The sequence below is a fragment of the Colias eurytheme genome, chromosome 2 (genome assembly GCF_061535395.1).
Source record: "Colias eurytheme isolate Ceu_HAF_F1 chromosome 2, ilColEury1 Martin Lab GWU primary, whole genome shotgun sequence".
In the NCBI taxonomy this organism is placed as follows: Eukaryota; Metazoa; Arthropoda; class Insecta; order Lepidoptera; family Pieridae; genus Colias; species Colias eurytheme.
In genome coordinates, this window is record NC_142981.1 from 1,528,294 (window position 1) to 1,550,340 (window position 22,047).

At 31.3% G+C, this 22,047-nt stretch overlaps 1 protein-coding gene across 1 annotated transcript in view; it reads right to left on the reverse strand.

The window, feature by feature from the left end:
• Positions 1–22,047, reverse strand: part of rau (RA domain-containing protein rau) — a 73,554-nt gene that overhangs the window by 41,026 nt on the left and 10,481 nt on the right. The window contains exon 2 of the mRNA XM_090110309.1: positions 4,016–4,158. Within this exon, the coding sequence (XP_089966435.1) occupies positions 4,016–4,150 (135 nt within the window). The 5' untranslated portion in view covers positions 4,151–4,158. The remainder of the gene's footprint in view (positions 1–4,015; positions 4,159–22,047) is intronic.

Genomic DNA, 22,047 nt, shown 5'->3' on the forward strand with positions numbered 1-22,047 from the left:
TAACAACCTTAGATATTATTTTGTGCTTTCCCGTTTTTATATTAGAAGGATAATATTTGATATGCATAGTGAGCTAAAAAGCAGGTGCACTCTCAAAGTTGATAACGGATATTGACACCATAGGGAAGATGGTATAGTCAGCTAAACGTGCCCTTTGCTCTATTCTCCATGAAGTACTTATTTATGCTTATACTAGCGGTCCCCCTGGCTTCGCCCGTGGTACATATTTACGTTTTCTCTAAGAACCATCCTAGTACTTGAAGGAATATAATAAAAAAAGAATTCAAATCGGACCACCCGTTCACGCGTGATGCTGTGACCAAGGAAAACGGGTTTCATTTTTATATATACATAATATATATACTATATAGATCATTACAAGCTCGATATGTACTTAAACATATTGAACGTTTCGATTCCTGTACAAATAGACAAACAAAATTCTGAAATAACTGCCTTTAGCCAACTTGGGCAAATGTTTTTATAGAAGTACTTTTGAAAATGTATTATTAAGTATGAAGCTAAGCCGAGCTGTAATTCTTATAATTCAAACTTGGTTCATCACTTTTCAACGAGCGCTTTTGGCTATGCTTTATAGTTTATTACCAACACATGTCTCATATGTTGGTTGACCTTATTTGGCGCTACGGCGTGATTTGATTCATAAATATTTTTATAGCTTCGAAAGTATTTTATATAATATAGTAGTATACTGAGCTTCCAAAAGTATTGGATTCATAACTGATACGATAAATGAAAAGAAAAATCTCGATTTTAGTAACTTTTCCATATATAAAAATTTCCATCAAATATTCTTTACTTTACTCTTATTATATACAAGACTCATTCTTATCCTTTCGATATTTTATGTATAAACATACAGACAGATTCATATTTCAAAGATATAAATATAAAAACCGAAAGTACCATACTTCTATGAATAAATATACGTGTGTGAGTTTAGTTACCGACCTTTACCAAGTTTAACGATAACCAACTATAACCCAAACATAATGAACAATAATTGACAGATTCCCAAACTCAATGAGAATCTGACAATGAAACTAAATATTAATTAGCGATAACCCAGTGAGATAGGGCGATAACAAAGATGGGAACATTACGGGGCTGATGAAAGCGGGGACCGTGGGATGTGACCGAGATTGCTACCATGCCAAAGATTTTCCATGCTACAGGGAAACATTTTCAAATTAGTGTGGAAATACTCCCAATTGAAGGTTTGGAAGGTCGGATAATCTTGGGAGCATTACGGGGCTGATGAAAGCGGGGACTGTGGGATGTGACCAAGATTGCTACCATACCTAATTCTTTCCATCTTGAGGGAACATTTCTGACCAGATTCGCGTGGAAATCGTCCCTTAAAGGTCCAAAACTTTAGGGAAGGTCAAGTTTTTGCATAAAAAACATTCAAAAAATCATGGATATGTTACTGAGGCTGGTAAGTAATGAAAATTGAAACGTTTCCAAGTATGGTATTTTAAAGTTGCAATGACGAATGGAACACATTTAGGCTAGATTAGAATTTAATAAACTCAGTCATTACGAGTACAAATAGACTTTATTAAATAGAAATTATATACTAAAATATCTATAGAACCTGCAATTTTTTATCAAAACTGTACCCAAAATATAGGTCTGTTAAAGCGCTAATATAATTCCAAAATTGCAAAAGGACGTGGGAAGTATTTTATAGCATAAAAACTCCCGCAAATCCATGTTTGGATAATTGCCAAACGGTTAGTAAGATAAGGAAGTAAATATTGATTATTGGTGAAATATCATTGAGTACACATTGGGCTTCCTGTACGGGAGCTTGGGGAAGATATTGTATTTGACAGTTATAAGTATTACTAGTTGATGTAATGTTTATACTCAGTGGATATAAAACTATATCCGCTTTGCCAAATTTACAAATTGTCTTAACGTTTCTACATGTTCTACATTAATATTGAGATCAGATCTCGAAGAAGTTATTATAGCCGGCTGCCGAACGACACAATATAGTATTTTCGTAACCCAAAAGTTGTTTTTTATACATTTAAATAATAAATATCTGATAAAATAAAATAGTATAATCATACAATCGAATAGTAATAAATAAAAGATGCAAAGACAATTCAAAGACAAAGATATTCAGGAGTCGACATTTGAAACAAAATTTCTTCTCTCTGTATTTTGAATTGTAAAGATCGGTGATTAATTATTAATACACACAAATTGTTTCTAATGTTTCCCATACTGCAGGCTTATTATATTCGAGTTTCCGTCATTACTGTGAAAGTAAAACAGAGAAAGGCAATTAAAATGGTTCACAAGGTTAATGCTGCGATTGTGATTAGAGAACAATATTGTTCCAAGATTTCATTCACTTTCAGCTAAATTAAGAGATCATAGTAAACTATTTTATAAACATAGAAATATAAATTGATGCTCGCTACGAACCAATGCAATTAAATTTCTTGGGAGCGAAAACAAAGAAATTATAATTCGATTCTTCAAAAAATGTTTCGGTGATAAATATTACTATAGACCATCCATACTTAATATTATAAATGCGAAAGTAACTCTGTCTGTCTGTCTGTTACTCAATCACGCCTAAACTACTGAACCAATTTTCATGAAATTTGGTATGGAGATATTTTGATACCTGAGAGGGAACGGGAACTATGCGGGTTTTTCTTTGACTGCGCGGGCGAAGCCGCGGGTGGAAAGCTAGTGTAGAATATAAATGCAATTACAAGATTTTGAGAACACAACCAATTGAATCCTATTTAGCCACTTTTTTGTTTTAATTAAACGAGGTTTTTTTTAAGTTCCTCTGTCAGCATAAACTGTTTTCATTCTTTATGAACACTTAGTTCTATGGATGAAACGGATAAAGGTCCCTAGTCGAGTATTAAATAAACATTAGTAAGAGGAAAGCCATAATAACAAAATAAACAATGTTAGCAAGTTAAATTATTGCTTTACCGCACACGAAGAGAAAATGTGAGGATAGAACTTAGAAATTATTATAAGAGTTTGTATTTTCAAACTTTAAAAAGACGTTTCTAGAAAAATATTATAAAAGAATCAAACTGTGATTAAAAATTGAAGTAAAATTATAATACAATTGAGAATTGATAACCTCCTCCTTTTTTTGAAGTCGGTAAAAAACATATCCATAACTTTCCTAATTCCTTTCAATAATGTTCCGCAGTAATATTTGAGGCACACATACGTAGTTTAAAATGAAACAACAACAAAATAATACACTTTTGAGCATTTCTCAACACCGTGGGTGTTTCCTTAGCTATTAGACGTTCAGCCAAATTTCACAAAGCTCGCATTGACCAACCTATTGTACACATATTTTATAGTCCATTATTAGCATTGCAATGTTGCCATTAATTCGGCCGATTCACAACTAACTGCTGGTTATTATTTATCGGTTGAGTGCATTATGATGCAATGTATGTGGTTTAATTGTGGCATTGTGGCTTGAAACATAGATGCACTGAGAGGTAGGAGTAATTACATAGATACGCTAGCGATGATGTACTTAATGCATCTTTGTTATTCCTCTTTTGTTTTTGTTCATAGAACTAACCGAAATGAATTTCAACTTTAAGATTACAAAAAGAAAACAGTCGCACAAATGATATCCATTTATTATCATCCAAATTTGCTTCCATAGTATTTAGATTCTATGCCATAGAAAGCATAGATTATATATATATTTCTATATTCAGTGTTAAATTTTACTGCCTACCTAAATACAGTATGATCTCTCTCAAATTCTGCAAGATTGTCAATAATAGCTAAATCTATGTAGACTATCTGCAAGTTTAAAAATGTTTTCTAGAAAATACTGTAGAACATAATTATTCTTATAGTTCTGTGCGAAAGGTCGACGAAGCGAAGGCGAAAGTTAAAACTGTGAATCCCTTGAAAAGTCATAATAGTTAAAGCTGTGAAAACCCCTGAAAGGTCATAGTTAAATCTACATACTAACCGTTCTATTAGACAGGTCACCAACAGAGTCGTGTCTGTGCTCCAGGCTGCCGAGGCTGCAGCAGGACGCGGAGGACGACAGGCTGACGGAGTCGGCGCGGGCGCGGTGCGGGGACACCGCTACGTGTTTCAACATGCCTTTACCTGGGGGAGAAGAGGATTGGTTAAAACATTTATTTATTTTATTCAATAACTTCTAGAAGCACTTTTATACATAACATTTATTCAATTAGACATCTAGAAGCGCTTTTGAATTGTAAGAACATAGTAGCTGTTAGAAGCAAGATGTATGAATAGTAGTCTGATTAGAATTGGAGGCTTGTGTGTGGTGTATATTTTAGAAACTGGTATTGTCTGGTGTTAAGAACTAGTGCTCAGTCGAAATCGCAATGAAAACATTAATATCTATTAAGAATTAGGTAAATGTGGTATGAAATCATGATCAGGAATGAAATAATACAAAATTATTAAAGTAGACATAGTTTTATTCATTTACTCGAGTGGAACAACAATAAATAGAATAATAGCGCATTTTCCTCATAGAAACAATGAAATACTAAATTAAAAACATTGGAAAATAACCGAATAGTGTTCATTTACAATTACAAATGCAATAATATAAAAACATACCAAGTAATTTTTACTTCAATGCCAAATTAGTTAATATTCCTTTTCAATATTTATTTAGCATATGCCTGATGTTTTCAATTACTTTGGAACAAACCTTTAAGCCAATATTAGCGCACGTGCTTCCATTTTGTTTGGTTAGGCTGGTTCTGAGAACAGCCTACCTGATTGTAGTCTGGAGATCTAAGGGTTGCTTGGTGTTAAGTGTGAAATATCTTAGGTTTATTTTCAAATAGTTTGTCATGGTAATTGTTTTGTCGTGGTGTTTAAAACAACTTAAATATGTAGAAGGATACGGTTTAAAAATATAGTGCTCAATTTTGAGATTTATTCAGTTTTGTCCAGATTTATAAATTATACCAATGTGTTGTGCTTTTGTTTGAAAACATTTACATTTTCTGGTTATGCCTGATAATATGACAGTCTTAATCGTCATCTTATAACGATCAATTAAATGTAATTATATTATAAATCAAGTAAAAATAAACGTAAATGAAATCGATCCAATAAGATAAACCCATAACTGATTTGATGAATTTGAAAGTAACTTTTGGTTTATTATGTTTTTATGACTGCATAAATGCAGAGGTAGAGAATGCATATATTTAACTATAGTATTATATTATCTGTGCCTTTAACGTAATACAATAAGGGCCTGATAAGGATGTAAATGCAGTTGAAATTTTTTTGGGTGATGCTGTAAAGTTCTAGAAAATCTATTAATAATAATCCTAACAGCATACACGTCTTTGGTACAGTTTCTAAGGCCACTGCATTATTAATCGAAAACGGGTCCAACACTTAAGTCATTTTACCATACCATTCACAAAAGTGGTAATTACGAAAGGTCGACAGTGGGCGGCATCCGGACGCATCTGCTGAACAATTGTGACTACGTCATCTGTATGCTGCAATGTGTTAACATGGACACAGATAATCTATACTAATATAAAGCTGATGAGTTTGTTTGGTTGAACGTGCTAATCTCAGGAAACGCAAAAATTTAAAAACTGTTAGATAGTCCATTTATCGAGGGAGGGCTTTATATCATCACGCTAAGACCAATAGGAGCGAAGCAATGTGGATAAAACCACGGGACACAGCTATTATAATACTATAGAGTATAGACTATGCATAATAGGCATGGGTTACATTTTTTTTGTGGCAAGAAAACATAACGATATGCCAGTAAAATAAAAGGGTTATAATAATTTTAAGGCTACGTCATCTGTCTGCATGCAATGTGGTGTTAGCATGGTGTTAGCGTGTCTGTAGTAATCGTTAATGAAACTTTGTAAATATTGCGCGATTTAAAAGTTGAAAACTTAGCTGCTCAAGATAAACATCTAATAATTAAGAGATGATGCTCGGCACGTAGAGAAATAACATATTGATTTATATTTTATACATTTAATATCAATCAGAAAGTTTTTAGGAGTGTGTAAATGCATAACTACAGTTGTCTTACAAAAAAGTGCGTGTGCGCCGAGCACACGTGTCAGAAGTGAAACTTCTTTGGAAAGATTGAAAGATACCAAAGTCGTCGCCATGACGTGATGGTATTGCCATGACGCGACCTTGAAACTTTACTCTCAACGCGTCTAAAGAAGTTTCACTTAAATAAATAATTTTGTTTATATTATTTGCAAATTTATTAAACTACTATAATAGGTGTAGGCTTCGTAGGCGTTTCTTTAATATTGATGTAACCAATAATTTATTTACATGGAAACATTATAATACAATTACATAAATCACGCACAACAAAATGCCATTAAATCCAAAAAAAAATCAAAAACTATATCCTTGTTTCGTACATGGGAAAAAACAAAAATCGAGTTATTCCTAAACTAAGGTTTAGCCCACGTGTGAACGAATGTCGTAATATATACAACCATGAGTTTATTTGCATGACCCAATTTGGCACAGCTTCAGATGTTAATCATATGTTTCAATAACTGTGTCAATAAAGTAAGTTAGATAACCCGTTTTTTAAACGCTATGTGTAGGTTTTAGAATAATTTCCGATTCCGATTATCTTACTATTATTTCATCGATATTCAATTATTATGTGCGCATTTAAAAATGTACGCATTTTTATCTTAAAATTATTATTTAGAATGTTCTTCTTCTAAGTTTCATCTTTCTCGCAAATAATCCAAAATTGTAGGTCAAAAGCTATCTTAGGTACCTAATAGACGCACTTTTTATGTCATAGAATGAACAGAAATATTTATTTCAAATACTTAAAAAAAATACGCAGAGCTATCCGTCCAAGTCAGCGACTTTCATGAACAACGAAATAGATTTCTAAGCTTTTTGCAGATTAAACCAGATTATACTTAACCAATTATGTGTTTAATATGAGTCAAAATAGATCAACAATTTGGTTGAAATCAATAACATTAAGTGTTCTAACAGACGAACTGCAAGTTGCAAACTGCAGAGGCTACTTCAGCCATCGCCACATGTCGACGTCAGTCGTCGACGCGTCGGCGGCAGCAGTCAAAAATTCACAACTTGTCGTTCGTGTGTTAAAACTCTAAATGTAATCAAAACAACACTACGCACATACTGACATACATAACCATAACTACAGAGATCAAAGATTACAGAAACTATTGTATATCAAACTATTAAGATTAATTAGCAGATTTATTTTGTTAGACTTCGCTATTGTTTTCTAATCGCTTATAAATGATATCCAACACATAAAAGAATAGCGCATTTATATTTCTCAATATAATTAATGCGTTATTTTTAATTGAACAATAATGTTAAACTAATCATGTGCAACGATTGACCGCTATTGAAACACAGTTGTTGTAATTTCAATGTTAATGTTTGGATGAAGAAATATGCAAAATAACATGAGTTGGTAGTTTAACGTATTGTATAGGCTCTATTTGATATGATTAATTATATAGTTCAACTGTAAAGCAAATATACCGCAAATAACCTATTAGTATTTAACCAAAAGTAAACCAAATTTGAATGGGACTACAAGGCACGTACGTACCAGCTTTTATTAGAGACGAGAAGCTCCTCCGTTCTTTGATGTTGGTTGAAAAATAAACAATCAATTACAATTACTTTTAAAATACATAATCTAATCAATTACGAATATTTTACAGGTCATAGATTTAGTAGGTATCAGAAATTCTTACCTTCAACTTAAAACGCCTGTAAACCAAAGAAATGTGAACTATTTATTCTTCAAACAGCAGTCAAAACATGCCAAACAAATCCAACTTTTCAAACACGATCGGAATGTTGGAATTGAAAATTGATTGGGTATACATCGTAAACTTCGAAATGGCGTTGCAATCAATGTCAATGCTGTTTGCATTGCATATTTGTTTAGTTTGGCTTTGAAAGCAACTGTTCACAGCATTAAATGAGTAAATATAGATTTTTATACGCGGTCGAATGAAATATTTTATGATCTGTGATCCTTCGTAGGTTGAAGTTTGTTGTCTATGGTGAACATAGATTCTGTGTTTTTTTTTGTTGACTACTTCATTTCTATAGGTGAATGTATATTCTGTATTTTTATGTGTTGTTTTTGTTGATTATTTAATTTCTTTTTAGATTCGTATTTGTGAAAACATATGCATATAACACTGTTTAGGTTATCTGCCGAGCTAAATTTACAAATTTCGACTAAAGCTCATATGCGTTACACTTTAGTTGTCGCTTAGAGAATAGGTTTTCATTCAAATTTGTAAACAAATGTATACAAATATTAAAATCCAAGACATGATGTTAAATTTTACGATCATCTATTTATAAGTCGGGTTAATTAATTCGAGAATTTGTGGAGGAAATCGTAAATGGTCGTACGGGACATGTTTACGAAACAGTTGATATTTAGCCCGTTAAAGTATGAAATTTATTTTTATTTCATAATAAACTTTAAAGGCGTACATTAGAGTAATGTATGGATATTTGGTTAAAAGTTTTTGGATATAGAGTATAGGTAGTATATATGGAGTTCGTATTTCGAAAAGTTTTGAAATAAATTCATATTTATAAATTTTATGACGTTATAAATATTTTAAAAACATTTGCAGCATGGAAATTCCAATTTCAAAACTTGTCACGCGTGTCCTTAACTTAATCTAAGATATTTTATATTATTGGCCAATACTTTCATTTAAAAATCGAATAAATCTCATTCGATAGATAAAATATAGATAATATAAACATTAGTCCAATTAATAGCACAATTAGCGCTTTAAGAATGACCGGATTTTTATAATATTTAATTTGATTGACTTGTTTGTAACCCGGATATAAAATAACTATAAAAAGCACAAATAAATTAATCAATAACATAGGTATGCTTGTCCAAATCCATTTTCCAATCGTATTAAGTATTTATCTTTAATTATATATTAAGCTCCAAACATATGCGTGATGCATACATCTGCCGTTCCCAACCTATGGTGAATGGTCCAACAAAAACAATAATTCAATTTTTTTTTTAAATAATATAGATTGACCTATGTGTATACTAATTTTTTAAATAAGTTCTTTAGTGGTCCGCAGATCATGGTAAGGTGGCGCTAGAGGTCCGCCTTTAGAAAAGGTTGGGAAAGGCTGGTCTAGACACACTTTTATTCGGTTCGCACGACGCAAGGCCACAGACTTCACATATTTTTGCAAAAGTTCTGTATCCGCTATTTATATATTTATGCTATTTATTTGCAATAGAATGTTTAAATAGTTCAAGGAATGTTGAATACATCGGATGTTAAGTAACTCAGGATGTGACACCGTTATGAGGAATCTAGACGCTCAATAATTGACCCTTAACTTTATGTAAGACTAGATTTGAGCTCGCGGCTTCGCCCGCGTTTTCAAAGGAAAACCCGCAGTTCCCGTTCCCGGTGGGATTTCCGGGATAAAACCTATCCTATGTGTTAATCCAAGTTACCCTCTATATGTGTGCTAAATTTCATTATAATCGGTTCAGTAGAATTTGCGTGAAAGAGTAACAAACATACACACACATCCTCACAAACTTTCGCATTTATAATATTATGATATTAGTAGGATATTTACCGACCATTAGTCTGATGAATAGATAATGATTAGTATTACTAGATAGATATAAATTAATAATTAAATATCTTTGAACCCAAATAATTATTTCCGGTATGTGTATAATCTGTCCAATTTAATCCTTCATTTATAGTCTTGTTTTTATGTCAGCTTTTTTAGACGAATTAAATTTATTGAAAGATATAAATAATCTACAAAAACTTAGGTGTTGTCTGTTTTAAAAAGGTACGTATAACCATGATTTAGCAGGAAGGTACTAGGGCTAAAATAGCAATTTTGAAGCTATGCAGCCGATTAAGCAATTTGGGTCGCTGAGCATCCTCACAATTGATTAATGTCCGCAATTGAACATAGCACACATGAATCATTCTTAAGATATTGACCAAGATGCTATTATTATCTCTATTTTCTTAGCTTTTTAAATAAAAATATGTGGTCCAATTCATTTAGCGAAATAAAATGAGTGTAGCTAATTTTTGGCGCAATGACTCGTCAATGGAATGTCAGATTATCGGACATCCTGTACAAAAAAGTTCATTATCAGTCTATAATTTTAGCTTAAATTTTAGTATTAAAAATATACAAACTGAATTGGCTGTTTATAAAAAAAAAACTTTATTTAATAAATGGCATACAAAACCGAATTCTTTTTTTAAATGAAAAAGATAATATTTGAAGTTTAATATATCAGCCAGTACACAATATTAACAAGGTGTTATTTCATTTGTTATACGTATGTTAATAATTTAAACAAATATTCATTTATATTAAAACATAATTTAATATTACAATAAAATGCCACCATTAAAAAAAGTAAAGAACGAAAAGAATTTCCCGCCTAAAAATCGAACTCTGTAATAGTTTAAAAATATTACCAACACGAGGTCATTGTACTTGATATAAAGCTGTGTACACACTCGCGTGCGAGGCATATTGAGTTACCGCAAGCTTGTATGTTGCAAATAAAGCACGATTATATGAGATGTTATTTAAACATTAATCCGATACCGATTGCCGATACGTGTATGAAATTACGGAAGTGCATTTGCCCTTTTGTGCAATTATTTTTAATTTAGATATATAGATTTATACTATACTTACAATCATTTAGAATTATGCCAAAATGTGAGTAAAACAAATTTTGGGTCTTGTTCCCTATAATATGTAAATAATAAAATAATAGTATTTCTCTTAAATTAATGAATACATTTTAATGATCATCCAAATTATAGGCATGCAAATCAGGTTTACAAAATGATAATTCAAACGACGGAAGTCTGTCTGTACGTATGTTAGCAAAAACAAACGGGTGTCATACAAATACGTAAACGGGATCTGAATATTAATATAATTTTGGTTACCAATGTATTAGTCACGGAAGGAAACTTTTGATGACACCATGTGTATAAATTCGTGTAACTAATTAATATTAAATATTCATACTATATTTAAAATTAATTCATCAAAAATTACCCAAAAATGTATAACACTCATCTTGTGAAAACATCTAATCAAAATATAATAAAATATTTACGACTAGTATGAACCTGCCCTAAAAAAATTACTTGCATTCTTTATTTATATTTTATTCTCTATAGTTATTTTAGATCTCACAAAACCTTCCAACAATTAACTGTAATCAACAAAAACATGATTAATTCGAAACGCGACCCATTCACACTCCAACGATAATTATTATCTATGGGAAGACGCCCAGCAGAATCGTGTGTTGAATATTCGATTTATTATTGTTATAATGTACAATATTTATATCTTATTCAAATACGTATTGTTTTCTAATTTCATAGAAGATGTGATTTTAATAATTATATTTTCCAAAATATCCATTATTTTTTCTTTTATCGGTGGATTAAAAACAGATTACAATCCATTGTGCTCGTTCGAAAATTCAATTAATCTGAATCGTAAAAAAAATATTCGAATAGGAGATAAAAATTCCTGAACGAAATTAAATGTACACGCTCCGTTGCATCAGAGGTATTTATCTGAATATTAACACCGATACGCACGACCGATACTCTATTTTCTAGTTATAAATCGTTATTGGAGTCATTACTGACACATAAAAGTGAAAATAGTTTGCATTATATTATGCGACTTATGCGAGCAATGTGTCTATGGCAATGCGAATATCTGTTGCTCTTTTCACACTGACAGTAAAAAGAGCGCGAAAATTATTATTTGGCGGGAAACAGTGTTAACCCATTGACCACCGTAAGCCCCGATCGGGGCGCGACACAATAGATTTTCTATTGTGTCTGTGATTCCGAGGACTGATGGATTTATATGATGCTTACTGTGAAATTAAAAGAAAATTATGCTCTTATTATTATTATTTAATTTACCTTTATAAAATATAGAAATTAAAATATAGAAAAGCCATCGATTATTCACCATGATTTTATAGCACAGATAAAATAAGCTATTGTTAGCACAGATTATGAAAGCGCTATTACTATTCGTACCACGGTATCTCGCATTTTATAAACCAGTCGCGTCATGGGAAATTCAACCGTTTGTCTGTACATTGAAGGTCATTGTCGAGATTAGCTGGCGTAAAGTCAAGCTATTGTCCCCTGTGTACAGGATGAAATACTAATGAAGGCGTTTGCAATATATCTGCGTCGATTCTAAGAAGAGAATGAACTTTAGAGGCCTTGAAAGGGCTGTGCAAAGACAGTATAGAAAAGGATAAAGATATTTTTTCTTTAGGCAGCCAAAAATCGCCAACTGTTGTATTTAGAGAAAAAAGTTCCTATTACAAACGGCCATAGACATTTAAAAATTCACTTACACCACGATAATAATTTCTGTGTATTATTATCGCACCCACACATACACACAACAGCACAGCAACATTTCTCATAAAATTATATCATTTCATAATATCTTCACACAAAACGCAATAACTCAAACGAACAGACACCTTAGTCCTTACATATTAATAATTAATACGTGCATTCCAATATACAGGTTTATTTTTTCTCAAACAATAACAAGACAGTGATTAAACGGCCATGTCCTTTGATTCTCACGGTGTTTTTATAAGTCTACAGATAAAATCCCGTTTTGCCTTATCTGTGCTAATAATAACCAGTAAAGAAAGCGTTTGTTATATGTTATTATATAGTACATGTTCCTTTTATGGCTTTCCATTTTTATTGCATTTGAAAATGTATTTTCATTGTGTAGGTACAGTGAAAGTTTATTTCCTTCGTGTTACGGTCATGTGAAATATTATAACGTTTAATATTAAAATTTACAATGTTTTTTAAGCTATTGCATAGCTTCTATCGCGGGCCTTGAGCGCGGGGACCGAATCTAGAAATTACGTAACGAAAAAACCTCACGCTCCCCACTCCGACGGGCACGGAGGTGTGGCTTGAAGGCATGCTATGCAATAGCTTTACCGCGGCAGTCCTCGAGTGCCACACGTCTTTTTTTATTAATTGATTGGTGAAATATGCTTTAATAAATTAATTAGCCATTACAATCGTTTAAAAATTTAAAAAGAACAATAAAAATAATTTCCTATTTTTAATAAACTGTAATTTATTACGTATTAAATAAATCAAATGAATTAATTTCTTTGTGCAATATTAAACACTTTCGAATGCTAAACGACAAATAATTATCGAAACAAAAAATCGTAATTACGGACAGCAATTTTTCTTGAAACATCGTTTATAATGTAATTCTAGCGATTAACTTTCTACGCTTATTTCACTTAAAAAACGATTTTTGTCGTATAAATAATGTGTCTTTGTCTTGCATTATTCGTATATTGATATTTTTATTTAGAACAATAACTAAATAATTCACAATAAGCTTACTGCTGAAAGGTGGCAAATTGGGAATTCAAGGAACTCATTGTTGATTTATTAAAAGCACATTTATCATTTGATGGATATTATTTACGATATTATTGCACGCCTCATAAGCGAAGCGTTGAGGTGGGTACTACTGTCACTTCGCGCAAAACATCTGATTTTTCAAACTTAAAATGTCTTTATGTATCATACATTGCACTTGTAAGATAATACATACACACACATATTAAGAAAAAACACTATTTTTAACGTTCATGATATTTTTGATGTCATTTTTGTTATTTAAACTAGTTAAAAAACAGTTTAAAAAAGTTCTGTCTTGGACGTCCGTGTGTCTGTATGTGCGGATCCTTTTTCTTGTTAACACGATAGCGACCGAAATGCTTTACTAATCGAGTCTTTTTTTTTCTCTTACGCTTGAGTATGCTCAGGAATAGAACCCTTTCATTTTTCAGGGTCTGATTCGATGTGGTTTAATTGTTATTAAATAAACAAAAATAATAATTAATAAATATTTATTAAAGAAAAATTATGAGGCGTGCACTTTTGGATTTTCCAAATTATTTTAGAAAATACTCCGACGTAGTACGATCAATACTCTATTTAAGATTATTTTTAATAAACATAAATCGTCCCAATCTTTCTATACTATGATCTGTTCATAGTCATTTATCTAAGAAGCTCAAAACAATACAGATAATAATTTCAAAGGAAATTTAACTTTTACATGTCGCCATTATTGAAGTTACAATGTTATTATTAGATTGAACTTTCTTCGGTGAATGATGGAGGATGTTAATATACATATTGTTTGAGAAAGTTATAATTCTTGTTTCTATCTTTTATTTATTTAAAAAGTGTGTACCACAGTTTTAAGCGAATTCTAGTTTCGTTTACAAAAGCAGACATTATTAACCGACTTCAAAAAAAGGAGGAGGTTATCAATTCGGCCGGTATGTTTTTTTTTTATGTATGTACACCGATTACTCCGTGGTTTCTGAACCGATTTACGTGATTCTTTTTTTGTTCGATACGGGATGGTGTCGAATTGGTCCCATAAAAATTTTATTCGAATAGGCCCAGTAGTTTTTATTTTATGAGCATTTTTGTCTGTATGTGTAAATGTTGCAAGTGCAAGTTTGAAGTCGGTTGTTTTTAACGCAGTTATTGACTTGTTTTAGCAATATGTCTTGGTATCTAAATAAAGCAAAGTAAATAAATATAATTGAAAAATTACGGAACTATCTAAGAACTAGTCAAAAACAACGAATTGAACACTTCTAATCGTTTATGAGAACATCTAAAAACTTAAATATTTTAAAACAATTAATAAGGTAAAATATATCATACAGCCTTAGAATAGCAATTAAAACCAGTCACTTGAATACCTACGTCTTATAAAAATTGACTTCAAAACTGTGAAATAAAAGCAATTAGGACTATCCAATGTAAAAACATTGGTGTAGAATGTAGATACATTCACTACGTAACATTTCATCCATAGTTAGATTGTCATAATTATGTGAAACAACACGAAATAAGACTGAGGATGCACATGTGTTTATATAAAATAAGCGCCATTACATAACATGAACATGTAAACATCCAACATGATCGACCGTGTCACGCAACCTCGCAAATTACGCTCAATTACAAGGAAAATTACTTTATCAAGCCATTATCTCGTAAACAGCATATGTTCCGTGTGATTCCTCGTCATTAGACACATCGCGAGTTTTTCTGCGATTTTAAATTATAGATTACTTACGTTTCTTTAATTTAAAATCACAGGAAGCAAAGACGTTCAAGACTTTTTCCAAACAGTAAAACCTTTATTTCAAGATTTTTTTTTTATACTTAAACAAGAACAATACTTGCTGAAAACAAATTGGCGCCAAAAATACTATTTTTTATTTTCCCGCACTCGAATGATCTCTAACAATAAACTGTATTTTTGTAAATAGAACGCATAAAGACTATAATATCAGCAAGGCGATCGCTTGGCTGTCGGGTTGTTTTCAATTAAAGGCCAATTAACATCCTTGTGCGCTTCCCACGGCTTATGTGTAAGAAATAGTACAACAAGTAAAAAGTAATCCGATAATTATTTTATGGCAAATGCATCATTCATTGTTTTAGATATATTGTTTACGTCAGAAGATGATACAAATACCGCAAACGCGTAATTCTGCGTATTATGTTTAGTATACAGCGAAACGCGTCATGTTTCGTTATCCATGTAATATGAATAATTAAAAGACATTGATATTAAATTGAAGGTAATTAATAGTCTGTATTAATCATATTAAAACTAATATAAAAATAATTATACATATGTTATGACTTATGAGATGACTAAGATGATCTTTCCAGATTTTACCTTTCTCACCATCAGCAGGCATGCGTGAACAGAGAATCAACAAAATGGAGTTATAAGTACTGGCCATTCCATTTTCGAAACAACAAATAGTTTTGACATTTGACAGTTTTTTTTTTTTAATTATCCTTTAGCGAATGGCGCCATATTTGACAGTTGTGTGTAGAATTTGTAGATTTCGTCATTCAAATAGATTTGGATTTTAAATTGCAAATATGTAAATGTGTTTGCAATAAACACGTGTTAGTTAAACCGGATACGCCTGAGTGATTGAAAAACGTATACGAGAAGATGAAAATGTTCCGCTCTAAATATGACGCTTCTCTATTGAAATACGAAATAAAATCTTATATCTTGTCCTCAATACCTACATAAATTATCGTCATATTGGCGACAAATATTGAATTTCAAATTGAAATTAACTGAAATTTCACCAAGTCAATCTATATATGTAATATATCCCACACTATGTACGAATAGTGAAAGTTTGTATTTTTAGCCAATGATATTTTTATTTGTGGTAATTACAAAACTGTTCCATCCATTTATATTTGTATAAGAATTTTATTTATTCAACATAAAAGAAACAAGTAAATATTGAAACAAAAATATGTAAAAACTGGAACAAAAATATCGTGCAGCAAAATGTTTTCTATCGTTAACAATATTCCATAGATAAGCCATAAATTACAAAACCGCGCGTTGCACCGATAAATGTTTACTGATAAACCATAGAGAATAGATAAAATAGTTAAAGTTTACGCCCGAATTTTACTATCGTTAAAAACATAATTTTAGACAGGCCGCTTGGTTAAACAACGTTTTATGATAACATATTTTGTAGGAAAGAAAACTCCAAGATATGCATAATTCATTATTATTAACACCTCCTTTAGAGTATAGAAAATTATCACTATTTGCTATTTATTACTTCTAACCAAGAAGCTTCTTCTAACTAAAGAGAAATGATATTAATTTTGCGTGTAGATGCTTCACTATCACCATCACACTATCTATTTTATTTTATTCGTGCATAATCGCTGAAATAAAAATATTTGTACTGTTCAGTAAATCAAAATACACAATAGAATAATCAAAGACAATTAAAATGAAACGTATGCTTACATAACTGTTGAAATTACTTACATAGATCCGCTATCAGATTTCAAGCGTATTATAATTTCTCTGATCGATAAAAGTATTATTGTCTTAGTTATATAATCTTACATCTTATAAGGTTAACTTGTTTAATTTCTTAAGTATAAAACAATTATTATAACTGAAACGACCTACAAAAGGTACTACTGTCATAACTCATAGGTAACATAGGTGGTTAATATTAGGTATACCTATCACAAAATTTAGATGTAAGTATTAAAGATGTATTAAGACAAAACTTAATGATATTAGCTTTTAATTTTTTTGATTATTACAAAATTAATCAGCAACAAAAATATCACAATAACATCTCAAGACTAAATCCTCTCATTTCGATAATTCATCAGCAGGTGGCATAACTCTGCGTCAATTTAAATCATCTGGGTACATCTCAAGGATGAGTAATGGCCGCCAGCAATTGAGCCAAATGACCGCGGCGCCAACGCTACCGGGTGTTCAATGAGCAAATCGGGGAGAATTAAACTGTCAGCAATTGACTGTAGTTATACTTATTGTTTCACTTTTTTTTTCTTTTTTGTAGTTGCCTGCGGTTGCAGATGTCAGATTGACGTTTGAACTGTCAAAACTGATGTTGTACTGTCAGTGGTGAAATCAGATTTGTTGAGGCCGCGGTTTTTGAATTTGGAATGTAAGAAGAAAAATAATAACTAAAAGACAAAAATATTTACATAAAATTATAAGTTTTATGATTTCATCAAAAATTGATATAATACAACAAACTAAGTGCTTGTTTAAAAAGACATTTAGTAAAGAAATATTAATTTGACAAATAAACGATATCCATCAGTTTACATCGTATATCAAGTTGATCTATAACCAGACCAGTTCTATAATTTATGGACCCCATATTTGTATCTCCCGCGTAAATTATTTCAAATTGCAACAGATTACGCAAGCCCGAATGCAAATAATACGAACCTGATAGTATTACATAAATACCGCATAATTGACAATGAGTTACTACGTTTGTAGCCAAATATCAATTTCGTTGGGAAATATGGAAGGCAATAAATAATTGTCCGTAGACACTACACCATACAATCAAGGTAAGAGTTGCTTTAGTAATTTGAGTTTAGATGTGTTATGTGTATTTTAATAATAGCAAATTTCATCATTAATTTATAGCCTAACTCTTAGATTGCCTAACTATAGGGTAAAAGTGGGATAGATGCCCCACTTTTTGAAATAGCCTCATAATTTAAAAAACATGAATCTTATACGAACACTTTGTATGAATATAGCTAGGTTAATTATCTGTTTTGAATTACTATATATATTTTTAATCCTATCATTTATAGATAATGTGTAATAAATATTTTTGTAGAACACCTTATTTGAGGATAGACGCCTACCTAGTTGGATAGTTGCCCCACCATGAAAATACTAAGGAGGATAGATGCCTGCAGAGTGGGATAGATGCCTGACATACTCTATAAACGCGAAATCTAATAAAATTAATATGATAAACCAGCAAATGTCAAGTTCACATAGTTGTTCTGTTGTCCAAGAATATACTTGCGCTCGCACTCCTTCTTTTCTTTTGTATTTTCGTGGCGTGGTTCTCCTACAATCAGTATAAGGGCAGATCATTAATAAGTAAGTAAACATAACAAAAAAAAAGCAAATTAAACGAGTAAAATCGGTTAACATAGAGAAAACTTCTGACGCAATCGGGTAAAAATATAAACAGTACCTGTGATTATCGATACTAACATGTACATATGTATTGAGGGATAGATGCCCTTAGAGGCCCAGGCAGGGCATCTATCCCTCGAAAAAAAAGGGGCAACTATCCTTTTTGATAAGGATAGCTGCCCCAGTAGTTTTTTTATTAAATAAAAACAAAAGAGCCACTATTTTCACTTAGATTTGTACTTAATGAACCAGTGTATAGACATAATAAGAAATATAGTGTAATTTATTAATACTTATAAAGTTATGCAAAGGCAAATATCAACCTTTTTAAATTTTAACGTGTTCGTGAAGTTCGCCGCCGATATTATAACACGCACTAGCGAAACACGTCTTCACCAAACAACAGCTCATGCGTACACGAGGTGCGGGGTGATAGGAGCTCCTATTTAAATCATTAATTCGTAGTCAGGACTCTGGGAAGTGAGGTTTTTTGAAAATGGGGCATCTATCCTAGTGCGGCATCTATCCCACTTTTACCCTACATAAAAGAAGAGATTTCTTTAGCAATAAGTAGACAATAAAAAATACTACAAAATACGTAGAAAACTAATAACTATGTTCTGCTGATCCATACTACATATTCGTAATAATAAACATATAATTCATATTACATTTTATCCCAAGAGGGAAGTTGCACAATCCGTGATGAATCAATTGAGATAAAGGACAAAGATGAGAGATTTAATCTAATACATATCTTCATGTAAATTAAATGTTATTGAACTTTAAATAAGTATTATCTTCTAAAATACACTTTTATTTAAAGTAAATTTAAGATCTTATTCAAACGAAATAGAATTAAATATATTCATATTATTCCAATTCTAAAGATAACCACTAAAATAAACAATCAAATAGTGGGCAGTCTGTTATCAATTGTAACACAAGGGTTTAACCTAAATATACTGTTGGTATATCCTTATCTAGGCTAAACAGTGCAGGTTGGATTATCTGTGAATTTTGAATCACTTTTAAATATTTTCAAATTTGTGTTCCATTGGCATATTTCGACATATAATCTATAATTATAAAAATTAATGTTTGTAAGTCCTTTACGGATTCGTAAACAATGCATTTCATCATCAAGATGATCTCCGTACATGCGCCCACGAAGGTTTCTGAGTTAGCACACGGCCAATTTTCGACCACAGACCAAGCCAGAGTGTAAAGCTGGTCGATATAAAATTAAAATTATAACTGAAGTAATTTAATACTAAGATACAAAATATGTATTTACCTATAGTAAATATTAAAACAAACAAACCCCGATTTTACCTTCAATTCCAACTTCCAACAATCGTATAAGGTCAGGGTCGACAAAATAGGTAATTGTAGTTTTTATTGTGCATTAAGTTGGGATTAAATAATTAAAATTTAAAATATTATGATAATTAATTTATGTGCAGTCTGTGAGAAGAATAATTTACATAGCGTGTCTTTTTTATAGAAAAATAACAGATAATTTAAAGCTGTATTAATAGAGGTACTTCGCTTAAAACTTTAAACACCTAAATAACACGCTTTAATAAGATAAACTCATGAAATAAGTTGGTTACATGGTTACATCCTACTAATATTATAAATGCGAAAGTTTGTGAGGATGTGTATGTATGTGTTTGTTACTCTTTCACGCAAATACTACTGAACCGATAACAATGAAATTTAGCACACATATAGAAGGTAACTTGGATTAACACATAGGATAGGTTTTATCCCGGAAATCCCATAGGTACGGGAACTATAGGGGTTTTTCTTTGAAAATGCGGGCGAAGCCGCGGGTGGAAAGCTAGTATAAACATACAGGCGAAGCTAATAGTGTTAAACTTCGAAGGGTCTGGCGCTAAAGCCTTATCAGTTATCAACATTTAACCTTGATAACAACGGATGCTGGTAACCGATAGCTAAGCAAATATAAATATTGTATTTTTAACACCCACAGATATGCTATGGACAGAAATGAATCGGGACGTTTTATTATTGAAGGTGTTATAATACATAATTTGGTCTTGTTTCCTTGAATTATCGCAGGAAAATTTCCAAATTTATGCATATCATCATTGTCATTTATGGAAATTATTTGATAGTATTGTTTTTCCTATTATTTATTATATTTATTTATTGTGCATTAAAAGCGTACTATAGGGTTGATTTTTAATAATTTTGATATATATTTTTTTTATTCTAAATTAAACTTATGATGAGCTTTTACAAAAAACAAGTGAAGTAATAGCTAACATGAAACGCAGTTGCAAGTAAAACACGACCAAAAAAACAAACTTACATAGCTCCTTTTTGAATGTCGGTTAAAAAAGACCCTACATCTCTCAACCAAAGATCTTCAGTATCAATAGATACACGCAACGTCGCGTGCGAAACCAATTGTTTTCTAAAACATACACTTTCACGGGCATTGGTTAATTCTCTTTAATTACGGGCAAATAAATGGTCGAGAAGGCCGTTCGAATTTGTGATTTTTGTGTCAATGTTTTTGTCTTGATAAAACAAAAGACAATTGATTGTGTTTCTTTGACATTGTTTGAGAATGAAACGTTAACTTAATAAATACTTAATAATAAAAAGTACAAATAACTGCGAATTGTGTATTCATTTATAGAACTTATGACACAAAAATATTCTCTCGTTTTTAAAATGTGTTTTTCTTATTCATGTTTGCTTTTTGTCTGGTAATTATTTTATTTGCTCTATATTATAAGCTGAAACAAAAACTGGATTTGTATCAGGGAGAATTACTTTCACTGTACATGACCACAACAGAGACATAATATAATATTCTCAATGTGAATGAATAACGTTTGCAAATTCTAAGACATAAGAGCAAAATTTAGATCCTTAGAGTTAATGTAAAACTACGAATAATAATTAAATAAGTAATAGTAAGAGTTTAAAGTAGTATTTAAATCAGTAAAAGTAACCGTAGTATATTTCATTCATAAGTACTATATTTCACGTTGGTACCTATTAGAATATTGGAATCAATATCGATGAACTATGAGTCACCGTTGAATCACACGCAGCATCTCATGATTTCTTCTGAGAATCACTTTACAACTTATTAACGTAAAATCACGCTAAAAGCCTGATTTCATAGGAATAGGTATTGAATTTATTATCATACGAAATACTGATACAGTAAAAAATACTTATTTGAATAAAAAATTAAGTACATGTAGGCATATAAAGAACTAGCGGTCCGCCCCGGCTTCGCCCGTGGTACAT